This window comes from Oryza sativa, chromosome 1 (genome assembly GCF_034140825.1).
Source record: "Oryza sativa Japonica Group chromosome 1, ASM3414082v1".
NCBI classification, from domain to species: Eukaryota; Viridiplantae; Streptophyta; class Magnoliopsida; order Poales; family Poaceae; genus Oryza; species Oryza sativa.
In genome coordinates this window covers 27752778-27776270 of record NC_089035.1, presented here as the reverse complement: position 1 = coordinate 27776270, position 23493 = coordinate 27752778, and the positions used below count along the sequence as shown (strand labels likewise).

At 41.4% G+C, this 23493-nt stretch overlaps 3 protein-coding genes and 1 long non-coding RNA gene across 8 annotated transcripts; 1 reads left to right on the top strand and 3 right to left on the bottom strand.

Moving 5' to 3' along the window:
- Positions 1-1741: 1741 nt before the first annotated feature.
- Positions 1742-2152, bottom strand: LOC136354979 (uncharacterized). Its single transcript, XR_010738932.1, has 2 exons — positions 2010-2152; positions 1742-1917 (listed from the first exon to the last, which is right to left on the bottom strand). It is a non-coding gene; the product is annotated as an uncharacterized lncRNA (long non-coding RNA).
- A 327-nt stretch (positions 2153-2479) lies between these two features.
- On the bottom strand, positions 2480-8078 carry LOC4326855 (ribokinase). The gene is made up of 5 exons (XM_015764176.3): positions 7397-8078; positions 5153-5338; positions 3451-3646; positions 3196-3346; positions 2480-2753 (listed from the first exon to the last, which is right to left on the bottom strand). The coding sequence occupies exons 1-4, from the start codon at positions 8015-8017 to the stop codon at positions 3246-3248; spliced, it is 1104 nt and encodes a 367-aa protein (XP_015619662.1). The 5' UTR covers positions 8018-8078; the 3' UTR covers positions 2480-2753; positions 3196-3245.
- Positions 8079-9868: 1790 nt separating this feature from the next.
- Positions 9869-15026, top strand: LOC4326854 (CTD small phosphatase-like protein 2). Of its 2 annotated transcripts, XM_015755596.3 has the most exons (8): positions 9873-10164; positions 10976-11167; positions 11280-11337; positions 11474-11568; positions 12133-12238; positions 13543-13986; positions 14080-14417; positions 14608-15009. In XM_015755596.3, the coding sequence occupies exons 4-8, from the start codon at positions 11512-11514 to the stop codon at positions 14785-14787; spliced, it is 1125 nt and encodes a 374-aa protein (XP_015611082.1). In that variant the 5' UTR covers positions 9873-10164; positions 10976-11167; positions 11280-11337; positions 11474-11511; the 3' UTR covers positions 14788-15009. The 2 variants fall into 2 exon arrangements, with proteins under 2 accessions (NP_001393212.1, XP_015611082.1); NM_001406283.1 differs by lacking the exon at positions 11280-11337 and having other exon boundaries at positions 9869-10164; positions 14608-15026.
- A 253-nt stretch (positions 15027-15279) lies between these two features.
- On the bottom strand, positions 15280-22000 carry LOC4326853 (mitogen-activated protein kinase 8-like). Of its 4 annotated transcripts, none has more exons than NM_001406280.1 (10): positions 21596-22000; positions 19902-20310; positions 19176-19303; positions 19005-19064; positions 17694-17843; positions 17456-17611; positions 17115-17326; positions 16885-16986; positions 16539-16618; positions 15280-16454 (listed from the first exon to the last, which is right to left on the bottom strand). In NM_001406280.1, the coding sequence occupies exons 1-10, from the start codon at positions 21644-21646 to the stop codon at positions 16030-16032; spliced, it is 1773 nt and encodes a 590-aa protein (NP_001393209.1). In that variant the 5' UTR covers positions 21647-22000; the 3' UTR covers positions 15280-16029. The 4 variants fall into 4 exon arrangements, with proteins under 4 accessions (NP_001393209.1, NP_001393210.1, NP_001393211.1 ...); NM_001406281.1 differs by lacking the exon at positions 21596-22000 and adding an exon at positions 21348-21542; NM_001406282.1 differs by lacking the exon at positions 21596-22000 and adding an exon at positions 20562-20642.
- Between the last annotated feature and the right edge of the window lie 1493 nt (positions 22001-23493).

Sequence of the window (23493 nt, the reverse complement as noted above, 5' to 3'; positions counted from 1 at the left end):
TAATCGTACTTACGCATGATGCATTATGCATGCGCAGATCTCTTTGACTGACTGGTTAAATTAGCTTATTGGAGCCCTGGGCTTGCAAGCTGCCACTGCATACATCAGCTCAATAGTGTGTTTCTAGATTAAGTCCAAGATATTTAATTTATTTCCAGGTTAGCTTAATAAGATCATCTGAACAAGGCTTAACACGGATAGCAGCAACCGTCGCATCGATAATTAATTGGGCTGCTTAGCACCAACAAACTAGATAGCTATCGTTCCATGCCTTTGAACACAAGTGATATGATCCAGGTCAAGCCCACCGTTATAACTCCGCAATGGCCACTCCCATGCAAACGTCCAAATACTTTGGCCTGCTAGATGCCGATACACATCAAAGGTTAGGGAGGACTAGCTTGCAGTTGACAAAGAAATTTGACCGGTCGGTCAGGCTGATGAAATGACCGGTCTCACAATGACACAAAGATAGGGAGAAAAAGATTGTGGCTCCTATCAGGTGGCATAATCAGCTAAAGTAAAAGCCAAATTTTAAATTTTCAAATTTAATTTTAAGATTGATTTTTAAATATTTTTAACTTAATTTCTTTTTCAGCATTGGTTTTTAAGTCACCAAGAATACATATATAAAATTTTTATCTACAAATTTATTTTTATTTTCTAATAGGGAAAAAAGCCAAACGAATAATTAGTACTGGTACTGTAACGTGTGAAGACATACATGATGTGCATATATCACTTGTAAGAACGTTTTTTTTCCCGACGGTTCTATATCATCCCTGACGGCAGAGCTTTGCTCCGCTGAGAGAAAGTACTCCCGGTAATTTCCTGGTGATTTTCATGCCCTGTCAGGAAAAAGTTGGGTCCACTCGGGTGCAGTAGCTGCACTTGCTGCATAGCCAATCCGTGCAGTACCAACTGTTTCCTCGTGCATCACTTGCGGCTAACGTTGGCTGTGCTGCAGTGCAGCCAGTGCAACCGAGCATTGCAGAGACCTCTGTGCTGTTGCCTTATGCTATTTGTAGTGATACCAAGTATTCTATCCGTACTAAAATATAAGTATTTTTAGTATAGTGACAAGTCAAACATTTTTAACTTTGATTATTAATAGAAAAAAATTAAAAAAGATTAACCATGTAAAAGTGTTGTTACTAGATTTATCATTAAATAAACTATCATAGTATAAAACTCATTTTATTTAAAACATTTAATTTTTATAGATATTATTGATCAAAATAGCATCTCGGAAACCATGTTTAGAGTCTAAAAATGTTTATATTTGGTACTAAGGAAGTAGTATATATGTGGATCTTGCCATCGTATCATGTATCACAAACTCACGTGAAACCTCTATTTCGTTCATGAATACTTGTCGATTATCGCATCTTGTGACTTCATATGTATACAAGCATACAAAAATTGGGAGCAAATACTATGAAGCATTTTTTTTTGGGGGGGGGGGGGGGGGTTGGGGGGGGGGGGGAGTGCGATCACCTTGGATAATGGATAGGAGCAAAGTAGTGGTAGTATGATAGTATCAACTAGGCAATCACGCGTCGTTCAAAAACTAAATTATCCCCAATAGAGCTGCTACTAGTAGTAGTAGTACTAGCATATAAATCCTTCTTTTTCACCAAAAGAAACATTTTTGTATATAATTGTCACCGTCACGTTGCGAGCTAGCCATACGTATATATCGTCCGTGTCCCCTCCGGCCGGTTCCATAAATAGATGCAGGTACGACAAGACAGGGTGCATTAATCAAACGACGGTGTTCGAAGGAAGCTGGATCCCCAAGCCATCTGCGAAAGCGACGCCCATCGATCGTTCGTTCATCGATGAGGCGATGATGCATCCATGATATATGCTCTCTCTCTCTCTCTCTCTCTCTCTCTCTCTCTCTCTTGCCAGGGCCTGGACGGACGGAAAGGATGATGGTGAATGGAATGGAAGGCTTTGGCTTCAGCTATAGTTCTAGCCTTCAGAACTACTTAAAGTGGACAAACCTTATTGCAATATATCGCCATGCCACTTGCTAGCTATAGCTAGTAGCGACGATTGAAGAAAGGTTGGCTTGGCTGGCGTCTCTCTCTGTAGCCGCCGTACCATCGTCCCGGGGCTTAATTGCGAGAGGCCGTGCGATTGCTCCGTCACAACAGTAGCCAAAAAAGAGAAGGGAAAAAAAAGAAGATAAAGAACCTCGAAAGCGAAAAGGGAAAAAGAGAGAGAGAGAAAGAGAAGATGAGACACCGAACTTTAAAAGGCGATGCAGTTGTCGGCGTCGTACGGCGACGGCGAGAAGGAAGAAGCAACCGGTGATATTCACAGAGCCAGAATTGACCTGCGTAACCGGGTGATCTGCAGCTGGCCACGATTGACAGGTTTACTGGTGTGGTGCCGGCTGAGATGACAAAGATGGGTTAATCTTAGGGGGTGTTTGGGAGAGAGGAGTAGCAGCAGCAGGAGAAGAAAAAGGTTATAGTAACAGCACGGTGTCACCGTCTGATAGCTCCAGGGCAGTGTGAAAACTGTTCATTGTATTTACAGTGGCCTACAGCAACAGGATGGATGCGTGAAATGTCCATTCTTTATTTGGGGGTTGGGTGCGTTTACTATGGATGGCAGTGGCACCCGGGAAATGCGTTTTTCCACTCCAAGGTTGTCACATTATTGGAGGATGAGCAGAGCAGATGAGGCCATGAGGGTCTATGGGAGCTTCATTGGATCCGTCGAATTTGGCCGCGCGCCCCCTGCAAAAAAGATAACGAATGATGGTTAGATTTGAGGTGGATAATGACAACTGACTAGCCCTCCTGTCCTGAGTGACAGCATGAGCTAACACTGTCTCCCAACAAAAGGGTACTGAGATTGACAGGGCTCCAGAATTCACGTTTTTGAGGGTGTCGCATCAGTTGCATGTGTGAAATTAAATGAGATCTACCAACAGTGAGGATTTAGGTCGAGAAGGACAGGCAGTGTGTAACGTAAGTAAAGCTATGGCAGTATGGCACAAACAGGAAAGTTATAGAAACCAACAGAACTAAAATCCCCTCCGAATTACTGTTTCTATATGTGAGGAGGAATGGAAAGCGATGCTATTTTCTCTTCTTTTCCGCTACCTCAATGTTAAGCAGCAAAAATCCAAATATACATCATAGAATGAAGTGATAAGGAGCATGGAGGACAACTTACATTATTGAGGATGAATGGAGGCTGAAGAGAAACAATCATGAGATCTACAGTTATTCAACCTGAACAGATTCCAGAAGGTCCATTACTGATTTTCGGTCAGGCATGCTGGGTATGGCTCCCTTTACTTGAACACATAGAGATGCAGCAGCAGCTGAAATTAAAAATTGGAAATTGAAGCCTCAAGCAAAGTATGCTAATGTTGAAGAACAAGAAATCAATTGCAATCAAATGACGAGGAGAGGGTGCTTTCAGTACCAGCAAATCTCATGCACTCTTCCTTAGGTTTACCCTCAACTAGAGCTACAGCAAAAGCTGAGGTGAAAGTGTCACCGGCACCAGTCGTATCAACAACTTCTGTGGCAGGAATTATCGGCTGCCTGATCGGCTCCCCCCCTTCAATAAATAAAGCAGATCCTTGTGATCCGAGTTTAACCAGCACTTCTTTCACACCCTGTAGACAGAAAAACACAGATGAATCGGATCACAACTTCTAATCATATTCTCATAAACAATTATGCACCGTCAATATGTATGATATATATATTACTCGACACTGGATCCAATGAGAACAACTTGAACATGCCCTATTAAAGAGAGTGATTGGAGTAAATGACATGAAAAACGTTCGGTTGAAGAACCAAACCCCTGCACTGGCAGCTATAACACACCTGTAGTTTCTTTGCATTTCTTTTCTTACACCGCAATATACATTAGGCACAGGTTACATACTTTCAGGTAATTGCAGCCACAAAAATCTCATCCTGTTTATACAGCAGACAAGCATGAAGAGACATCCAGATTCTCCATGAAGAAAGCACACAGATTCTGTGTACTGAAGTTAATTAAGAGCTTCCAGCCAGCGGCCAGTTTCTGATCAGATGCTGACATGCTGAAGTGTTATTTCTCCAATTGTGCTACCAGGGTTATTCAACCTACTAGTTCAGTATCATTCCTGGGATTGACTTTCTAAACAACTAACTAATGTATGTCCTGTCCATTTTATTAGAGAACAAAGCCTGCTTTTACCAAACTCACTTGTTCAATAAAAGTAAGCCAAAAGCCAGCATAACTACTCAAATCTAGGATTTAGCACTACATGTAATTGTTGGGCCATTGGTGTATAACATAGCCACATGCCAGCCTAGCCACCTAGGTAAACCAAAATGCACAAATTGTTACAGCATCTTGCTTAATCATGTTTTCTGTACCCAGTCATCTAGCCACTTAGCAATACGATTCATAGGTAGTGATTCAAGGTCATGGCAAATATCCCTTTTGCGTGTGTATGCCCGATCCAATTTAAGGTCATGGCAAATATCCCTTTTGCGTGTGTATGCCCGATCCACTTGCATGTAGACAACATATGTGTTCGCATACCAGAGAACTAAAACACAAGATCTATCCTACTAACGGTATGAAAACACATGCACACAGAGACATACACAAATGGGATAATGAAAGAAGGGCAGGAGGCTTTTGCATTTTCTTAAATTAGTTACCTTGATGCAATTCCTCATGTTACAATTATCCTAAACATAATATTAAACAAACAGTCGTGGTTAATCAAAACTAACCAATGAGTATTGATACAAGTCAGCAATACAAGCCATCTATTCGCTCCCTCTATTTTACAAGACACGAATTGGTTTGGCGCAGTCTTCAAATTGAACTTTGACCAGAAATATCTTGCAACATAATGCTCAATGTAGAAAATCAAAGATTATATAAAATTACATAGAAATACAAATTTAGAGGTACCACCTTTGTACTGCTAAACCTAATGTAAATAGCCTAAAGGTTGGTGAAAACTTATGAAGTTTGAAATCTAGAAATATGTGCACATGTTATAAATCTGAACGGAGAAGTAACCTAAGAGCTATAGTTAAGTTATGAATATGAGGGGAAGAATGTGCATAAAAACAAACCACATAAAATAAGTCTAATTTGGACATCTCACCATTTTATGGCATGCTCCTGCAGCTCGACTGATCTGTTCAAATGTTTCTGTAGGCATCCCAGTCAAACGTGCAAGCTCTGTTTCATTTGGACTAAAAATATCCACCAGGCTCAGTAGTTCCCCAGGGACAGGAGCATCCATTCCACCGGCGTCCAAGATAACAGGCACACCTGCACCTTTTGCTGCCTGAAAACAAAAATTCAGCTTATTACAAAACAGCTTTACTACGCTTGGATATGTAAATACACAAGGTGGTTACAGCATTCCCAACTATCTACTATGAATGCTCAGATTTCTTAAGTATATGATAGTGCAATCTATGAAAGATGAAAATTACGAATAAGATTGGATTTATCATTCTGATAATACATTGAAATCGATTGCGGAGTAACATAAACACGAAAGTAGCACTGTGCAGCCAACAAGATCATTTGGTCCAAGTGGAGTCCCTAAGATACTAATCTTCACAAGTTCTTCAGAAAGGACTGAAGCACGTGATGCTGTGCTTAACTAGATCAGTCTAACATTTGCCCACATAACTGCATGGAGGCATGCTTGAGATACCATAAGAATTTAAAAATAAAATGAATCACCCTTCTTTCTGCATCGTTGGATCTTCAGGAATCATTAACTCTTTACTCCCACAAATCAGTCACACAGACAAATATATATGATTCCTTTCAGAGTTCAGACATATGTTGAAGCAACTCAGCAATCATGATAGCGCTGCTTTATTTTTCTTAAATGCATTGAAGTCACAACATATAAATTCTCAAGTCACAACATATGACTCTACTTTCATTTGCACTCAAACAATACTAGACATCACAGAATCACCAATAGGGGAAAACAAAGGTAACTGCAAACCTAATCTTTATGAGCAAATACATTACAGAAGAAAGCAGAAACTGGATGTTGTAAAAGTATGCTGTCCTCACATGAGAACAAGCTCTCCCTGTACAAAATCCACATGTTTTGTCCTAACCCTCATTGGTTGGTTTGTTATGCTTCTATGGAGCTTAGTGAAACAGATAGGATAATTGCAAAGCACCTTACCACAAGCTAACAGCATTATATATATCAAAATCAGAGTGTTGAATGGCCTAGGTTTCAAGTGCAAGTCCATTAAACACTCATACGCAACAGACTGTAAATTCCAGCCAAATGAAGATGCCATTAGTCTAGACATGTTCCCTGTTTTGTTCAAACTGATGTTGATGATAGAGGAGACTGTGTGAATGCTGTTGGGATAATACCATGCATACAGGTTAGGAAAAAAAAAACATAGCTTCTCTAACATGCCGTGTGGCCAGATATATCCTATCTTACACAGTGTACAAAATAGTGTGCATAAAATTATTTTGCTCAGATCATTTGATATCATGAGGAAAGAATACCAAATCCAAAGTTGGTTCTTCCCACCAAAACTTATGCTCCCTCCGTCCCAGAATATAAGAAGTTTTAGAGTTGGACATGGTTATTAAGAAAGTAGGTAGAAGTGAATGATGGAGGGTTGTGATTGGATGAGTAGTGAAGGTAGGTAGGAAAAGTGAATGGTGGAGGGTTATGATTGGTTAGGAAGAGAATGTTTGTGGAGAGGTTGTTATATTTTAGGACAAATCCTGATGGCTAAAAGTTGTTATATTTTGGGACGGAGGGAGTAACATAGACTTAAGCTTTAGTAGTGCATTAAGCAATAATAAGCATAAAACACAAATTCACTAAGAACAAGATAAGCATTGAACAGACAGCACATCAAAATTTGGAATACTTTTGTCAACAACAAAAAAAACATGCATCTTCCGCTTAGAAAATTCTAATCTATGCTCAATATGTCTAATCAACTATCCAGTTTCCTACCAACGACCAGATCAAAATCATAATCTGGAGTAGCCATCACACAGATATATGTAGATCAAACTAAATGAACAGAGCTAAGTTCAGCTAACAGATAAAAGCCAATCCACACTGTGTTTTTGCTGCAATATGACCTAGAAGGCTTGAACTAATCTGCACTAATGCAATAAGCTCATCATACCACACAATTTCGGTTAACTGTAGGCCACATTTTCTCACTTCGTTTTGGTCAAAGGCACGGCCAAGCTAGAAGCCATTAGCAAATTTATTAAGGAACATATCTAGCTACGAAACACTATCAAATTCAATCCAATTTGACGACCACTTAACAAAGTGCGTAAATGAGAAAAACTTGTTCAAATCTAAAGAGAGAATTAGAGCAACCACCTGCGCAACCTGCACGTTGACCCAATCGGGTATCTCCCGCTGCAGCAGCAGCACGCCAGCCCGGCGGATCAGGTCCAGGTCGTCCGAGCCGACCCCCGAGGCCCACCCCTCCATGTTGGCGCCGCCGACGATGATGATGGAGTTCTGCCCGCCGGGCATCAGCATCACCACGGCGTGGCCCGAGGGCGCGCCGGGCGCGCGCGCGACGCGGTCTAGGCGGACGCCGCCGGCGTCCGCGAGGGCGCCCTCGAGGAGCCGCCCGTTGGCGTCGTCCCCGACGCGCGCCACGAGGTAGGTGGGCCCCGCCGCGAGGCGGCCCCCGCAGGCGGCCTGGTTGGCGCCCTTCCCGCCCGCGAGGCTGCGGCCGGCGCGCGCCGCCACCGTCTCCCCGACGAGCGGGAGGCGGTCGACCTCGACGTAGATGTCGGCGTTGGCGGAGCCCACGACGACGATGGGCGGCGCCGCCGCCGCCGGGGCACTGGCGGAGGATGACAGGGAGGCGGAGGGCGGCCTGAGGGCGAACGAGAGGCTGCCCGGCTTGGGGGTGGATCCCGGGAAGGAGGTCGTCGCCGGCGATAGTCCGGCGAGAGGGAGGCGGAGGCGAGCGTCGAGAGTAGGCATGGCTGATCGATGAGAGAGAAAGCGACGGTGTCAGCGAAGGTCACGGGGTGGACTAAAGCTCAAGTCTCGGATGACGATGATGATTTGGCTAATTTGGTTTTGGATCAGAGCTCAAATCCCCTCCCTGATCTGCTGGAAATTCCGAATTTCCAACAGATTTGGTTCGAGACTTTGGCTCTATCGGCCTAATTAACATATCCTATACACAACTACTCCATCCGTCCAATATAAACATTTTGGGGCAATTGCAAATTTACCACTACTTTGAATCGTTATTGCAAAACTGCCACTAGAAAATTGCAAAAATGCCACTAGAACTGTCATTCGAGTGGTATCCTTGCAATATTCAAAAAACCGGTGGCAAATTTGCAAATGCCCCAAACATTTTTAAGAGCTGAACACGATTATTAAAAAAACATGTAGAAGAAGTTAAAAAAAACAAAAACAGGTAAAAGTGAATGGTGAAGAGTTGTGATTGGTTGAGTAATGGAGATAGATTGGAAAAGTAAATGGTGGATGATTGTTATTGGTTGGGAAAAGAATATTGGGGGAGAAGTTATATTTTGGGACGGAGGGAGTAGTAAGTATCCTAAAAGAATTATATAAAAAAAAGTTGAACACATAGCTCTAATAATATTACACATATATATAAGATTTTATCTTCAAATTTATAATATTTTAGCTCACAAGACTAAATTTGAATAAAATTTTACTCTTAAAACTGTTATTTTTTTATTTTATTATGGCTAAAGTATAATAAATTTGAATATGAAAATTTTATAGATATGTGTGATAGTTAAGAGTACGAGTAAAAATTTTCAATTATCACATCTCTAGATTGCACAAACGCTGTTAAAACCAGGAACGGTAATTTTCCTCGTAACAAAGGCCTGACGAAGTTGACCTGGGAGCCTGGCCCACACACGCAACGTTTCGGCCCGTAGCAACTATAGGCTGGAACTGGATCGCAACTAAGAAAAAAGTACACCGAAGGTCCCTAAACTTGTCATCGAGTTACAAAATCATCCCCCAACCATAAAACCAGATACCGGACGTCCCTCATCTAAACAAACCAGATACCGGAACCAGATATATCTGGTTTTTTTAGTTGGGGGATAATTTTGTAGCTCGATGACAAGTTGATTTGGTGTACTTTTTCCTCGCAACTAAATAGGCCTGAACGGGATCACGGCACCCGTGCGGCCTTCGGTAACTGGGCCGGAGCGGTATTAGCGACCAACGTGAGGCCCACTGTATAATTGGGCGTGATTCCGTCGAGTCGCGCGGGCCGTCTTATATTTGGGCCGGATCGTGCATGCGTGTCAGGGTAAACTATACCACACACGAATACACACGATCTAGTGAAGTGGAGCCGTAGCTGCAGTACACAGTAATTACACACAGATTAAGGTGAAGTTCACACAGATTACAGTATAATAATACTCCTTTAAACATGCAGCGAAATTACTTTTACTTTTCTTATTCGAAAAAAGAAATTACTTCTACTACTTTGCTACAGATACAGAAGAAGCGTAACCACGTTTCCCTTTCTCCGTCCCTCTCCGGTGACGTGATGGGCTCGTGGACCGATGACTCAGACCACGGTCGCCCATAACATCAACGGCCGAGATGCCACCCCCATCACCACAAACCTCTCATCCGGACCGTCCATCCACACACCCCGCTTGCTAACCAACCGTGACACGCAACCTCCCCCCTCCGTCTCCCCGCCAAAATGACATCCCTGCCCCTCACAACCCCCGCGTCGAAGGCGGTTTTTCCCGTGGAGTGACGGAAATACCCCTACCCCCCTCCCTCTAATGCTTCTCTCTCTCTCTCTTCTCCTCTCCCCTCTACTCTCTTTCTCTCTCTCTCTCTCCCCCCTTCTCCGTCTGCGTTGTGCTGCGCGAGCCCCCGGAGGCGAGGCGACTCCGCGTCGCCTTCCCCCCCGAGCGCGCGGCCGGCGAGAAGGGCGGGAGGCGCGGGCGGCGAGGTGCTCCTCTTCTCTCTCTGTGTCTCTCGTCGGCGACCTCGCGCGGTAGCCTCCTCTCCGGTGGTGGTCGCGCGCGCGCGGACGGTCGACGAGGGAGGTTTGGAGGGTGGGGGCGCGACTCGGGGTTGAATTCGCTCGAGCTGACTCACTCCAGGTAAGAATTGAACAGCGATTCGTGTTTCCGAGCAGAATTGAGTGAATTGGTTGGAGCGGTTCCGCTGATTTACGGCGGTGATCTGGGTGCTCTCTGTTCGTGATTTCGGGGTTTGTTTGATGAGATTTCAGCGTTTTTCTTTTTCTAATTAGGAGATGTTAGTTTGGTAGGGAGGTTGCGGTAATTCGTTGAGATGGCTGCCACGTTGTGAATTTTCCTTTCTAGGGTTTGGGTCTTCGCGTTGGTCCTACCGTGATCCCACCTGGTTGTCCCTCAATTTCGTTGCTTCCTTGGCTCTACTGACGCTTTATTACTGCCGATCTAGCCGTAGAAAATTATCTTTCTGCAATAGTACCGTAGCTGTACAAATGATCTCGTCTAAAGCTTCTGCTCTACTTCATTTTCTATATGCAGCATGTTTGCTAATCTTTTTATGTTGCAAGTACAAATCTGTTGATTAAGGCATGATTAGTAGGTTAATACGTCTACTGCTATGCGATTACTTGCGTAACTGAAGAAAGGAATTAATTTAACCATTTTAACGGTTGCACCTCCTTTGCTGTTAAAAGAACTAAAGGAGTCTGCTTTTGAGGAAGCAACTGAGTGCTTGTAGAAGGCGTGATTGAATAGTAAAAACTGTCTTAAGAAAGCTAGATCTTTTCTCAACGGCAGGCTTTTCTTGTTATAGGTTGTACTAAATGTTTACGTTCCTTCATGAGTTCATTTTAAGGCTGTGTCTATCGACCATATATATTGAGATCTCATATATATTTCTAAGGTGTATTCTCCAACTTTTGTATTTGTTCTGCAGAGGGTTTTATAGTTTCAAGCACAACGCTGCTCAAGATGCCAGCACTGAGGATGAAGAGGAACTTTGACGATGATGTTTTTAGGGATGAGTTTGATTCCAAACCCACAAAATCTATGAAGATCTCACATTTTCAAGTCAGCGAACTAGAGCAGTCAGCTGTGTTGAACTTGCCTTATAAAGATCCCCACGATGGTAAGTGACTGCAGGCAGCTCTGTGGGAGTTAAGGCTGATTTTTTACTGATGTGGAGTTTCTTTCAACTTTCCCTTAAAATATATGTAATTTAGCTGTACTGTTTATTACAGTTCTCTTGAACAGGAACTGTGTGTGCCTAATGTTGCATTCGGAAGCTATTTTTTATAGGTAGATAATTTAACAACTCATGTTTGTTAAGTTGGTTTTACTTAGCTATTTGGAAAATGTGTTTAAATTGTGCATTGTTAGTGATCAAAGGTTAGTGAGGGTGTGCATATTTCATTGATTCTATTTCCTTTTTCAGAGCTGGATTTGACAACTCAGTTAGCTGGCCAGGACATTATGATCATGGAAGCTGCTAGTTTGGATGATGCTCTTGGAGGAGCATCTTTGCTCAAGGTGTGGCATCATCATCTGATCATATATTATTATAATTATTATTGTCGCACTTTACTTTTGTGTTCAACCGTTTGGCTTCAATACTTCCATTTCATTATTATAAGTTTCCTCTTGTACTTCAGTTTGTCTCTCCAAACTAATTAGTCCAATGAACTTCTGATTACAAATGAGTAACCACTAACTTCTGAGTTCTGATTATGGAGATATAACTATTGCAATTTCTTTCCAAAGTTCATTGCACTAATCAGTTTGGGGAGACAAACTGAAATGCAAGAGGAAACTTATTATAATTAAATGGAAGTATTGAAGCCAAGAGGAAACTGATTTGTCATTTGACCTTGCACTTCCAACTAGTTTCAGTTAATGATTTGTTATAAAGGGCAGAAGGCATTGTGTTTGTTTCTTATTTGTGTTATGAACTAACATTTGTAGGCTAGGTATATAGCTTCATTATTTTGGTGTCTTCTCTCCTATTTTATGTCTCAGCACTCTATATCAGAATCATTATTATTCTGTTATTTTATAGAATCTTCTGCAATGTAATGTTTCCATGTTGATTTACAGGATTTAATATCTGAGGTGGCAGTTTCACCAAATATGGAGAATGATATGTTAGTTAATTATGAAGACATCAGATCTCAGTTAAATGTAGTAAATTATTTTGACAAAGGTAAGGAGCAACCCTTTCACCTTAAGTGACTTAGGATATATATCCATTAAGCGAAGTAGCAAGATTAATTTTGCTATGCGCTAGGTATTTACACTTCCATGTGCGCTTTGCATTTTCATATTGCAATTAGCAAAGCATTTACAATGTGATGCCATAGATTCTAAGTTATCTGAAAACCAATCTTACCAAGAATAGAATTAAAAACAAGATTTCTTTGCTAGTAATGACTGGAATATTCCTTTGTTACTTTTAAATTATATTGGACTTTTTGGTCATCAGTCTTTATTTAATGCATGATTCTGATCATTCTTTGTGTATACACTTTTGAAAATGTGTAAAAATATGTATGCTACATTAGCATCTGGTGTTGCAAATTTAATATGATTATTTCTGTGCGGTCAAGCTATACAGTATACACTGAATTGCTGATAGGGAATTGTATATAAATGATCCAAATTTCAGAAGTTCTACTGCAAGAATGCCACATTAATCTATTTATGTCCACAAACTGGACACTGTTTTTGTCTTTGTGCCAACTTATCACAAATTCTGATTTTGCTTGGCTGGAGGATTTCTGATCTTTTAATTTCATTGCATCTCTTGCTCCAAAAACGATGTGCCACATATGTAGTTTTTAGCTGAGATAGCAATGCAATCATTTCAATTCCCCCTAGTTCGAAAACCTTTTTGTCATAATGCCATGTCAGTCTCTCAACATTATATCGTTGAACAAACCTAGGATGTTTGCTTAAATTGATAACTTGAGATGAGCTTTTGCTGTACATGCTATCTTTGGCCTCTGTATAAAATCATGATATGCAATATATACTTGTCCATTCTATTGTGGAAAGAGAAAGGTGTGCGCTGGCGCTATATGCAAATGATCATACCAGAAATTCATGGTGACTGATTGTCTAGGCATTTTGATTGGTATTGAATCTGAATAATATGTGATAGTGGCAAATCCATCAAATATATCACCAGATTAAACCCACAAGATTATCATTTTTTTTGTGATAGTGGCAAATCTATTAAATATATCATGAACTGCTTCTCTTGAAAGTTGTCCATTCATCTACCTATTGCCAACGGACGAATTGCTAATTCTTGCAGTTGTGGGGCAGTAACTGATAAGCATGATTTGAATTGTGTTCCTTATTTTGTAATAGCTCCTTGAGGAGAAAATGTAGAAATATTTATTTGGGACATGCTTATGTTGAACATTTAGTTATTACTACTCAAAAGCAAGTTTCAGTTTGTAAATGTGCGTACTTATTTATAATTATGCATGGTATTTTTTGCAGATGAAGATGCAAATTCTGCATCATATAATAGCTGTACCGTTAATTGTCATGAAGAAAGCTGGGGCTCGAATGAGGGTTGCAGTCTGTTGGACATTTATAATCCTGATGATGCTTTCTCTTTCCTATTGGATACGCCCTCTGAGTTTCTGGGTAGTTTTACTGCATTATATGATGAAGTTGTACCAATTGATTCATTGGTGAATATAAGTGGCCGATGTGGAGTATTCCCACTTACTGAGAGCACTACAGAAGCCAGTATTGGTAATGAGCCATGCAGATCTGAGGGGGATATGCTATTTAGTAACTCAGAGGTGTTAGAGTGGCTCAATCCACATCTGGCTGAGGAGGATTTGCCTAATCTCGTTGATTTTACTGAGCTGAACTCACATGCTGTATCAAAGGAGCAAGGGGCCAGGAAGGTCACTCTTGTACTTGATTTGGACGGTATGTTGCTGGTTTTAAAAGATTTATTATTTTTTAGGACTCTATTGATGTTTCCCAGAGAATAATATATTGTTATTTTTCCTTCCTGTGCAGAAACCCTTGTTCATTCGACCACAGAGCAGTGTGATGACTATGACTTTACCTTTCCAGTGTTCTTTGATATGAAGGAGCATATGGTTTATGTGAGGAAGAGACCACATCTCCACATGTTCCTCCAAAAAATGGCTGAGATGTTTGAGGTTGTTATATTCACAGCCAGCCAAAGTGTTTATGCAGATCAGCTGCTTGACATCTTGGATCCAGAGAAAAAACTGTTCTCTAGGCGTTATTTCCGGGAGTCATGTGTATTTACAAACACTAGCTACACGAAGGATCTGACAGTTGTTGGAGTTGACCTTGCTAAAGTTGTCATAATTGACAACACTCCGCAGGTAAACTGCTGATAACTTGTTCTGCGCTAATGCACTTCGTGTTCTAAATGTTGTCACTTATGTTTTTAAGAAGGTTCAGTGTTAAAGTGTCCTGGACCTACATCTCTGAATTTTTGAAATCTCCCATTCATCAACTATCGCATGAAGTATCCGATGAGCACCTGAATACTAATTTCCATGTTTCATTCAGGTTTTCCAGTTGCAAGTGAATAATGGTATACCCATAGAGAGTTGGTTTAGCGACGACTCTGATGAGGCATTACCTCAGCTGATTCCGTTCCTGGAGACCCTTGCTTCTGCGGATGATGTCCGACCCATAATTGCCAAGAAGTTTGGCGACAAAAAGGATATTGCTGAGATTTTCCAATAAATGTTAGGGATAGCTTTTTGTTTACTCAGATAGAGGAACAGAAACTTAATTAACATGTTAACCGGGCTTGTTGACCTTTTTCTTTTCCTTTTTTACAGTGGGTGGTTTTCATAGGATTAAGAATTTTGGTGTTAGAGCTAGTTGTGAATTGTACATATCCTCGTATTTCTTAAACAGTTCTGTACATAGTATGCTGCCGGAAATGAAAGTGAACTTCACAAATTTTGTTCTCTGTTTCCTTCCTGTTAAGTGTCCCGTACATTTGATGTTGCCGTTCGATCAGACTGTTGGGACTGTCCAGGACGGATTCTTGCATCTCTTTTTCCCACTGTCAGATTCTCAATTGGCAACTAATTAATTTAGTCGCAATTGCGTTGTGCAAACTTATGTTTACATGTTTTTTTCTCTCGAGATCGTTGAAACATCGCTGCATTTGAAGTAATACTCACCACGTCCAAATATAATTTGCTCGTCGATGTATTAAATTTCGTAGCATTTGAAGCACGATACCACCTAATTCATGTTTGAACTCTGGTCTACAGGTACTGCTCATGCTGTAAGCCTGTAACCGTTAACCAAATACATCTCAGTAGTTAGTGGTGCGGTCAGTTCTGACAATCCTAAAACACAAGTAACATCAATTCACTATCATTTCCCATCACTCTAAGAGAAGCAAACAGTTCATTAACATTTACTATAGTCCTCAGATTTTTTTTTTTTTGTTCTTTTTTATGTTACACCAAAATGTACTCCTGTTCTACAAGGGAATTGTCTCGCAAGCATTTGTGCTCAGACGCCCAGTGATACAAAAAGAAAACACACACCACCACATGTCCACATGTGGAACAAAAGAAATGGCTGTCTCTGGCAGTAATATATAGAATCAAGTTATTGTATATACATAAGCTCGCTATTTTTATTCCCATAAGTTCTCTTTCATTCAAAGTAGATCACTCGCTCATCTTTTTCCCTTTTCTCCCATTTCTTTTTCTTCTTAGCAGCAAATAACTGACGGCACGGCAATATGGCATGCCTTTCTTGGCAGGCTAGATCAATGGCTAGCAAGATGTTTGTCTTTTCCACATTCTGTAATTTCATTTTCACCGCCTCGACGCTTCCTCGATCAGATTGTTGGTCCTGTATTCTTTGTCTGAATCTTTGGCTGATAAGGCACTTGGGTACTTGGATTCTTTCATGTTATTAATCAGCTCAGCGGAGCATTTTTGAAGTGGCCATTGCACCCTAATACATCCTCGAGACCCCATACTGAACAGTACTGACTTTATTGTAGTTACCTCCAACTGCAGCAATGCCATTAAAAGGGCCAATTCCCTGCATCATGTTGGATTGTAAGGCAGCTCTGTCTGCTACATCAGATTTCGCCTTTGAAACGTAGTAAGAGGAAGCTCTCAAATCATGGGACATATGTGACACCACCTTAGCATCCATGAAATGCTCTGATGGCTGGTACCGCATGCGATCTTTCTCAAGCTCCTGCTGGAGCTCTCTTTCTGAGCTATCCGATTTACGGTGGTAGGCATATGCTGATAGGTTGGTGGTGGCTGGAGGAAGCACTGGATTCCTTACCACCCTTCGTTGATTGTATGGGCCCATTGCACTCAAATTCTCAAATGGTATTACAGGGCAAGCCCCTCGTCCTGTTCTACCTGAGAAATTATCAGAAGAAAATATATCAGATGGAATCCTCTGAAGAAATGAGCTTGATAAATTTATTTAGGAGAAACTATTACCTGGAATCCTTTGGGGTACTTGGGAAGTTATATTTTGATGATCTTTGGGAGGAATTGGAGCAGAATGAACTGTAGTAGTCCTGCAAATTAGAAATTAAAGGTCAGCACCAATATTCCAACGGTGGTCTCTGTTATTGATATCACCTCAAATCACCCACTTTCTGATGTGTACAGAGGTTTTATAGTACCATAAAATCATGAAACAAAGTTTTATAATGATGCAAGTACGATCTATCTGTTTGATTTGATGCAATTTTCTTAACAGAAGCAAACTTGGCATCATAATCAACAAAAATATACTTTCAATGGGAAGAAAACCATTGATGGTTAAAACGGTTTTAGCCACCTTGGGAGCGAAACATGTTTCCTGTCTGATGGAACAGCATCTCCATTCTTCCCTCCATTTTCTTCCAGGTTAGCAAATTGTCTCCGAAAGTTGTCAAGGGCACTGTGTAATAACAATTAGGTGCAACCGAAAATGTATTAGTTATAACCAATGGGGTGCAGAAGATGGGAATAAACAAAAAGAAAGGAGGTGGGGAGCATGACTGATGGAAGAGAATCCATGGGACGAACCTAGGATATAGGAAGTTTGTTTTTTCGGTTCCATTCATGTAATCCTTAAGAAGTTGAGGATGATACTCCAGTATTTCACGGAATATAAGTTCCTTCACATCCTCTTTAGTCACCTTTCTCCGCTCAAACTCAAACTCCATCTTTGTTATTGGCTGGCATGATGGTTCTCTCTCTGCTTTCGCAAGGCCTTTAAAATATGGATCAGCCAACGCCTGATATGTAAATCAATGAAAATGAATATCATTAGAATGATTTCAGCACCAAATGACACCAGGTGCAGCCATCACATGGAAGTACAAACTACAGAAGTTTTAATTCGACATTCATTAATAAAAACTAACCTCTTCGGCAGTTGGTCTATCCTTCGGGTCGAATGCTAAAAGCCTCTGCAGAAGTTTGAGTGCAGCAGGATCTGCTTTTGGGAATCTCTCAGAAAAAGGTACTGGCTGCTTTTTCCTCATACTGCTCAAGTACCTCCTTGCTTTCTCATTCCGAATCTGCAGTTACAACATGATACCTGGCATTTATTATGGATAGTTCACTTTGGAGCATTAGTCATTGATGAAAGGCAAAGCATACCCTTGTAACAGTATCCATTGATGGAGTACCCAAGAGATCAGTCATCAGATCCAACTGGTGAACCACATTTTTACCAGGAAACAAAGGCTTCCCAGTTAAAATCTCAGCAAAAATGCAGCCAATACTCCATATGTCAATAGCTGGTGAATACTGCACAGTACAATCGATTTAGCATCCATTGAAATTTACAGAGGAGCAGATATTAGTTGAACAGTTGGCGTAAAAGTGAAGAAAATATCAGCTAACTACATTAATCCTATCACTTCGCCTAGATGTCAAACAGACGAATAAACTCTCAGGTTACTGTAAATGCTGTACTTTTCAAACCTAACCAAATAATACTAATAAAACTATCTATGATGATCAATGAAGGCAATACCTACTAAAAAGGTAGCAAATGCCGCCTATGAATGCAGCTTCTGAACAAGACAATTTGGAAGGAATGATCCCTGTTATACCAGCTGGTAAAAAGCCAAATCGGAATCAAAGGGGATGAATGGCCTGATGTAAAATCACATATAGCTATGGGGGTACTTGTGCATAAAAAGGGTTATGTACAACAGGATAAATTTAACACATAGACATTAATTTTTCAGGAAAATAAAAAATGACCGCATATGAAGTTTCTAAACAGTAACATGTGCATATCTGTAGGGAGCTTGGAATCAAGTCACCCGATTAATCAAGATAAAGTAAAATTGAGCCAGACATCATAAAACAGAATATAGTCACACGATCGTTGTCAAAGATCCAAATGAAGGCTTGGAGGAATGGGAAAGAGGCCACAAAATGTGAAGTATGATTTATGACGATATGTAACACTAGTTAATTCGAATTGTGATTGCTAAATATTAGGAAGTCCACTTAGCATCAACAGTAGTTGCTATGACTGACATAAATGGCTGCATATCAAGGAAGGGCCACAGATTGACAAGTGACAACTATTGTATACCAGCATGTTGGCATACCACCAGTATAGTGTGTGTGGCCATGAATACTAGGCTCTAGAATAGCTGCCATTATCATTCTATTGGCATAACACTCAATGTATTACACTAGTTAAATTGAAATATTATGTCTTTATGATATAAAAATATTACATTTCTCTATGATAAAATGTGTACAGTCAGAAGAGCATGCAGAAAACCATAGCAAAATCATGTATAGGGATGTGACAATGAATTTTAACAGAAAATATAATTCAGCAATATACCATCAAGTAGACCAAGCAAATCATGTTATAGGGCTTCTGGGGAAGTAGCCCAAGCAAATATTCCAACAAACAACACATGAGAACTGCAGATTAATTACCTTAGTAAAGAAAGAACCACACAACTCAGGAGCCCTATACCATCTAGTAGCAACATAATCCTGCAAAAAACAAAGAAAGAAAATTATGAAATAGAAAATAAAACTTACGTAGCAAAACTATGCATGTACTATTGCAGATAATGCAATATATGAATGTACAATGTCACACACCGTCCAGAATACCGTTGTAGGAGTGTCATTAAATGCCACTCGTGCTAGACCGAAATCGCATATTTTGAGTTTACAGTTAGCGTTTGCCAATATGTTCTTTGGCTTCAAATCACGATGATAGACATTAGCTGCAGTACATAAACTGATGGTTAGGATAAGCAATACATGTAAACCAAGTGCATCTCCCCATTCTGAAAGATCTAAATGAGCATGCAGTTTAAAACTCGACGAGAAGGATTTTCAGTGGTGATAATGTTAATGGCTTAACAGTGAATAGCAGAAAACAGTAATGATGACATGTTGTACAATTAGTCAATTTCTAGATAGACAAAGAAAGTGCAAGTATAGTATCTAGTAATCAATAAAAGATGCAAAATAGTGGGAAATACTTTAAAGAAATAAGAGGATGGCAACAAACAGAATCTCCACAGGGCAAAAATAATGTAATGAACAGAATAAGCAACTAAAGGCAAATGATGTGGGAATGACAATTTCCTTTATTTATAGTGGACTTATTTATTGGGCTAGCACTGTGCCAAATTCATGTGCGAGCACACTACAAGATCGTTTATGCTCTTCATGAAGCATAACAAAGAACCCAAAAAAATGTGAATAAACTTTACCCAACATTTCAGAGAATAAATTATCCCTCAACACTAAACAAATATTACAGTCATCAATAAACGCTGTGCTAGCTCAGACCTCAGTTTCTAAAAGGAAGCATACCAGTATGAATATATTTCAAAGCACGAAGCATCTGATAAAGAAAGAACTGATGATGTTCTTTGGTTAAGTCATCATTTGCCTTGATGACTTGGTGGAGATCGGTATCCATCAGCTCAAAGACAACATATATGTCCTTGAAGTCCCTCCTTGATGGAGGTAGCATTATATGCTTGATCTCAACTATATCAGGATGCCGTAATAGCCGGAGCAATTTGATCTCACGGAGGATTCGGGCAGCATCAGATAAGTGCTCAAAGATATTGTGTATTTTCTTGATTGCAACCTTGTCGCCAGTATGTTGGTCAATAGCTGAACAAACTACACCATAGCTTCCTTTGCCAATGACTTCCTGTATTTTGTATCTGTTAGCATCACCATATTCGCTGAAGAAATCCATCTCTGGCGAACCCTGAACATAAGTCAATAAATTGAGTTAACACTATGCTGGAGATAGCTTGTTTAAAAAAGAGGGAGTATATAATTCAAAGCTAATGTCTTTGAATGCATAGAAGAGTACTTGCTAACAGACCACTGAAACAGCAGATGGTTAATCTGCGTACAACAAATTCAGACAGATCCTAGTTCAACAAACTCAGATAGATCCTAGAACGAGCAACTGGACTCTAGTAGCTGATGTATCAGAAAAGACAGTAGCTACACCTGCCCTTCTGATGCAAAGACTCCTTAGTCTCCACTCTCCAGCAATGAGCAAAACGAAACAATCAAAGCCTAAGACCGAACAAGACTAAAAAAAAAGCCAAATAATGACTCTTAAGAAGTGCTCTTGGCCTCTGGGGCATAAAACCATCTCGATCAATATGCCTCCAAAGTGGGCATGGAATATATTGATTAGATAATCCACTGGGACAATTAAAATGATTGGCTATTCTTTTCTTGCAAGTAAAAAAAACCAGGAAGGTAAGAAAGACCGCAGAGCTGGCTTAGGATAAACATATCTACTCAGCGAATCTTATACCGCATTTGTGATGCTTCTAAGTAGCATCTGAATTAATCTTCTCTCCTTGGAGTGTTATCTCGGATTAGAAGTGGGGTGGGAAAATTCTCTGAATTGGAGTACTAGTTATTCATCAAGGCGCAATGAGTATTCGACTGACTCGGGAAAAGTTGTCAAAGGATGTCATTTCCTTTCGAGGGCACAAAAAGCAGACGTCGCCCAGCACCAGAAGGTTTCAGATATTATCAAGAAGGCATCCACGGTTAAATCGAATAGAGAACCTTCTGACAATTCGGATAATTTCCGATCCAGAGAAAGGCGAAGGGGAGGGGGGAAAAATCTCTTTTGCGAACAAATGGAACATGAGAATCGAGAACTACAGCGACTGCAGAGCTCAAAATCCACTGAAATTCACCACAATCCAACATACGGAGTCATCCGCAGATAAAAGTCGAGCAAAAAAGCGGAGGAAAACAACGGCAAGAACAAACCCTTACTACGCTCGTACGCATCCGAATCCGAAGCTCCACGAGAAAGAAAGGAAGGGAAACAAATCGTTCTTTTGCACAAAATCCCCCGACTCCATATAACTCAAGATCGTCTCGACCCGCGGGACGACCAAACCGATCTCCAAACGCCAACCACCCATGACCATGAGACCACCACCCTCCACCAAAAACCCAACCACCCCCGGCGAGAAACACCGCGCAACAAAAAATGAATTGCCACCTCCTCTCACCTTCCTCCGCTGCTGCTGCTGCTGCTCCGTCTGCATCGTCTGCATCGCCATCGCCGCCGCCGCCCCCTCACCTCTCCTCCACCGCCAGCGACGAATCCACCCGCATTTGCCTCGCCTCGCCGCGCCGCCGCATGCGACGCCCCGCCCGCGAGGTGCTAGGGCGAGCGAGCGAGCGAGCGAGAGGGAGAGATCGATCCCACGCACCCACACCCCCACACGCGCGGGGGGATCGAACCAGCGCAATCCCCGACCGGGACGCCCGCCCCGCCCCGCCCCGCTCCCACCTCCCCCCCTGCGACTGAGCAACTCGCGCCGAGGAGGTAGGCCGCGCGTGCGTGCGTGCGTGCGTGCGTGCAAAGCCGCCTCGCCTTCGGGAGTTCGTGTTGGCGTCGCGAGCGAACCACTGCAAAAATCGGTCGGGGTCGCGGACGCGGTGGGGGTTAAAAAAAACCAACGAGCTCTTGCAGTTGTAGTAGTTGTAGCGAGAGCTCCTCGTCCCTGTCTGTCCTGTCGCTTCCGGCCTCCGGGTCCGGGAGGATCACGCTAAAAACACGCACGAAACGGTGAAACCAACCGTGAAACTGCGGTGCTGTGCCGCCGGGTTGGTTGGTGGGTTTCGGGCGCACTCGGTGCAAGCGCAAACGCGGCGTGGCGTGGCGGGCACCGGGGTTGGGGTTGGGGATTGGTTTTTTTGGGTGGGATTTTGGAGTGCCTTTTGACGCTGTGGTGTGGTGGTGGAAGTTTTCGGCTCTGGTCGGTCGGTGCGCCGGCGAGCAGGGTTGACGCTGTTTTCGCGACCTTTTTCTCCCTATTTTATCCTCTCGCCGTTGCTTTAGGTGTGCGAATCACATGGCCATATATATGACCAAGCTGATCGGGTTTTCAGGCCTTTTTTTTTCCTTTTTTCTCTCATCGTGCATCGCCCTTGGGTACGAAGCTTCGTGCGCCGTGCGATGTAACATGATAAGATATCGCAATTATCGGTGGTTAGATCTGGGGTGTTGGTTCACTTGCCCGGGGTGGCGAGATATATAAGACGATAAGGTTTTGATCCGGGAATTCTAAAATAGTCGTGTATGGCATGTGATGCTAATCATGCTCTTTTGCATGCACTGTGTGTATATCTGTTTCTCCTTTTTTATTTTCTTTCTACGATACCTTTTTGCAATTATTATTCCAATTAAACCGTCTATATGCATCACGTGTGATCTCCCCGCCCTAACATGCTCTGTCAACTTTGCGTTTACAACCCTAACATGTTGTCAGTTTTCGATCAATTACGATGGGAAACCAGAGAGTCGGTTTACTTATATTAGTACTCTCTCCATCCCATAATACAAGAGTTTTTTACTTTTTGCTTGTACTGTTTGACCACTCGTCTTATTAAAAAATTGTGCAAATATAAAAAGAAAAGTTGTGCTTGAAATACTTTGAATAATAAAGTAAGTCACAAATAAAATAAATAATAATTTTAAATTTTTTAATAAGACGAATAGTCAAACAGTGCAAGTAAAAAGTCAAAATCCCTTATATTATGGGACGGAGGGAGTACTATTTTTTTCACAAATCTATTTAACTATGAATCTATTTTTTATTGATATTTATATTAATGGTGACATTTTTCAAATGATACAATATTAATAGTTTGGGATTTGATAGATTTCAGTTATCTAAAACTACACACCACTAATCTAAAATTGCATTGTTATGCAAAAGTGCAATACTCTCTCCATCCAGTTGGAAATTGCTATGCGTCCGACTCATATGTACAACTTACATTCGACTAGTGTATATATAGGTATAAATGCTGCTTGTTTGGGTCCACATGATAAGAAACAAGCTCAGTGATTGGTTGATATGACATAGTCGGACATGAGTCGGATGGCTCGGTCATACGT

What these genes read in the sequence shown, in the direction of transcription:
- LOC4326854 (NM_001406283.1), top strand. Translation starts at nt 11,011, where the DNA reads ATGCCAGCACTGAGGATGAAGAGGAACTTTGACGATGATGTTTTTAGG. An exon ending in GAGGAGCATCTTTGCTCAAG is followed by an intron (nt 11,569 to 12,132) that starts GTGTGGCATCAT and finishes GTTGATTTACAG; the next exon opens with GATTTAATATCTGAGGTGGC. An exon ending in TCTTGTACTTGATTTGGACG is followed by an intron (nt 13,987 to 14,079) that starts GTATGTTGCTGG and finishes CTTCCTGTGCAG; the next exon opens with AAACCCTTGTTCATTCGACC.
- LOC4326855 (XM_015764176.3), bottom strand. Translation starts at nt 8,017, where the DNA reads ATGCCTACTCTCGACGCTCGCCTCCGCCTCCCTCTCGCCGGACTATCG. An exon ending in TCAACGTGCAGGTTGCGCAG is followed by an intron (nt 5,339 to 7,396) that starts GTGGTTGCTCTA and finishes TTTTGTTTTCAG; the next exon opens with GCAGCAAAAGGTGCAGGTGT. An exon ending in CAGGAGCATGCCATAAAATG is followed by an intron (nt 3,647 to 5,152) that starts GTGAGATGTCCA and finishes TTCTGTCTACAG; the next exon opens with GGTGTGAAAGAAGTGCTGGT.
- LOC4326853 (NM_001406280.1), bottom strand. Translation starts at nt 21,646, where the DNA reads ATGGCGATGCAGACGATGCAGACGGAGCAGCAGCAGCAGCAGCGGAGG. An exon ending in CTACAACGGTATTCTGGACG is followed by an intron (nt 19,065 to 19,175) that starts GTGTGTGACATT and finishes TGTTTTTTGCAG; the next exon opens with GATTATGTTGCTACTAGATG. An exon ending in GTGGTTCTTTCTTTACTAAG is followed by an intron (nt 17,844 to 19,004) that starts GTAATTAATCTG and finishes TGTACTGTGCAG; the next exon opens with TATTCACCAGCTATTGACAT.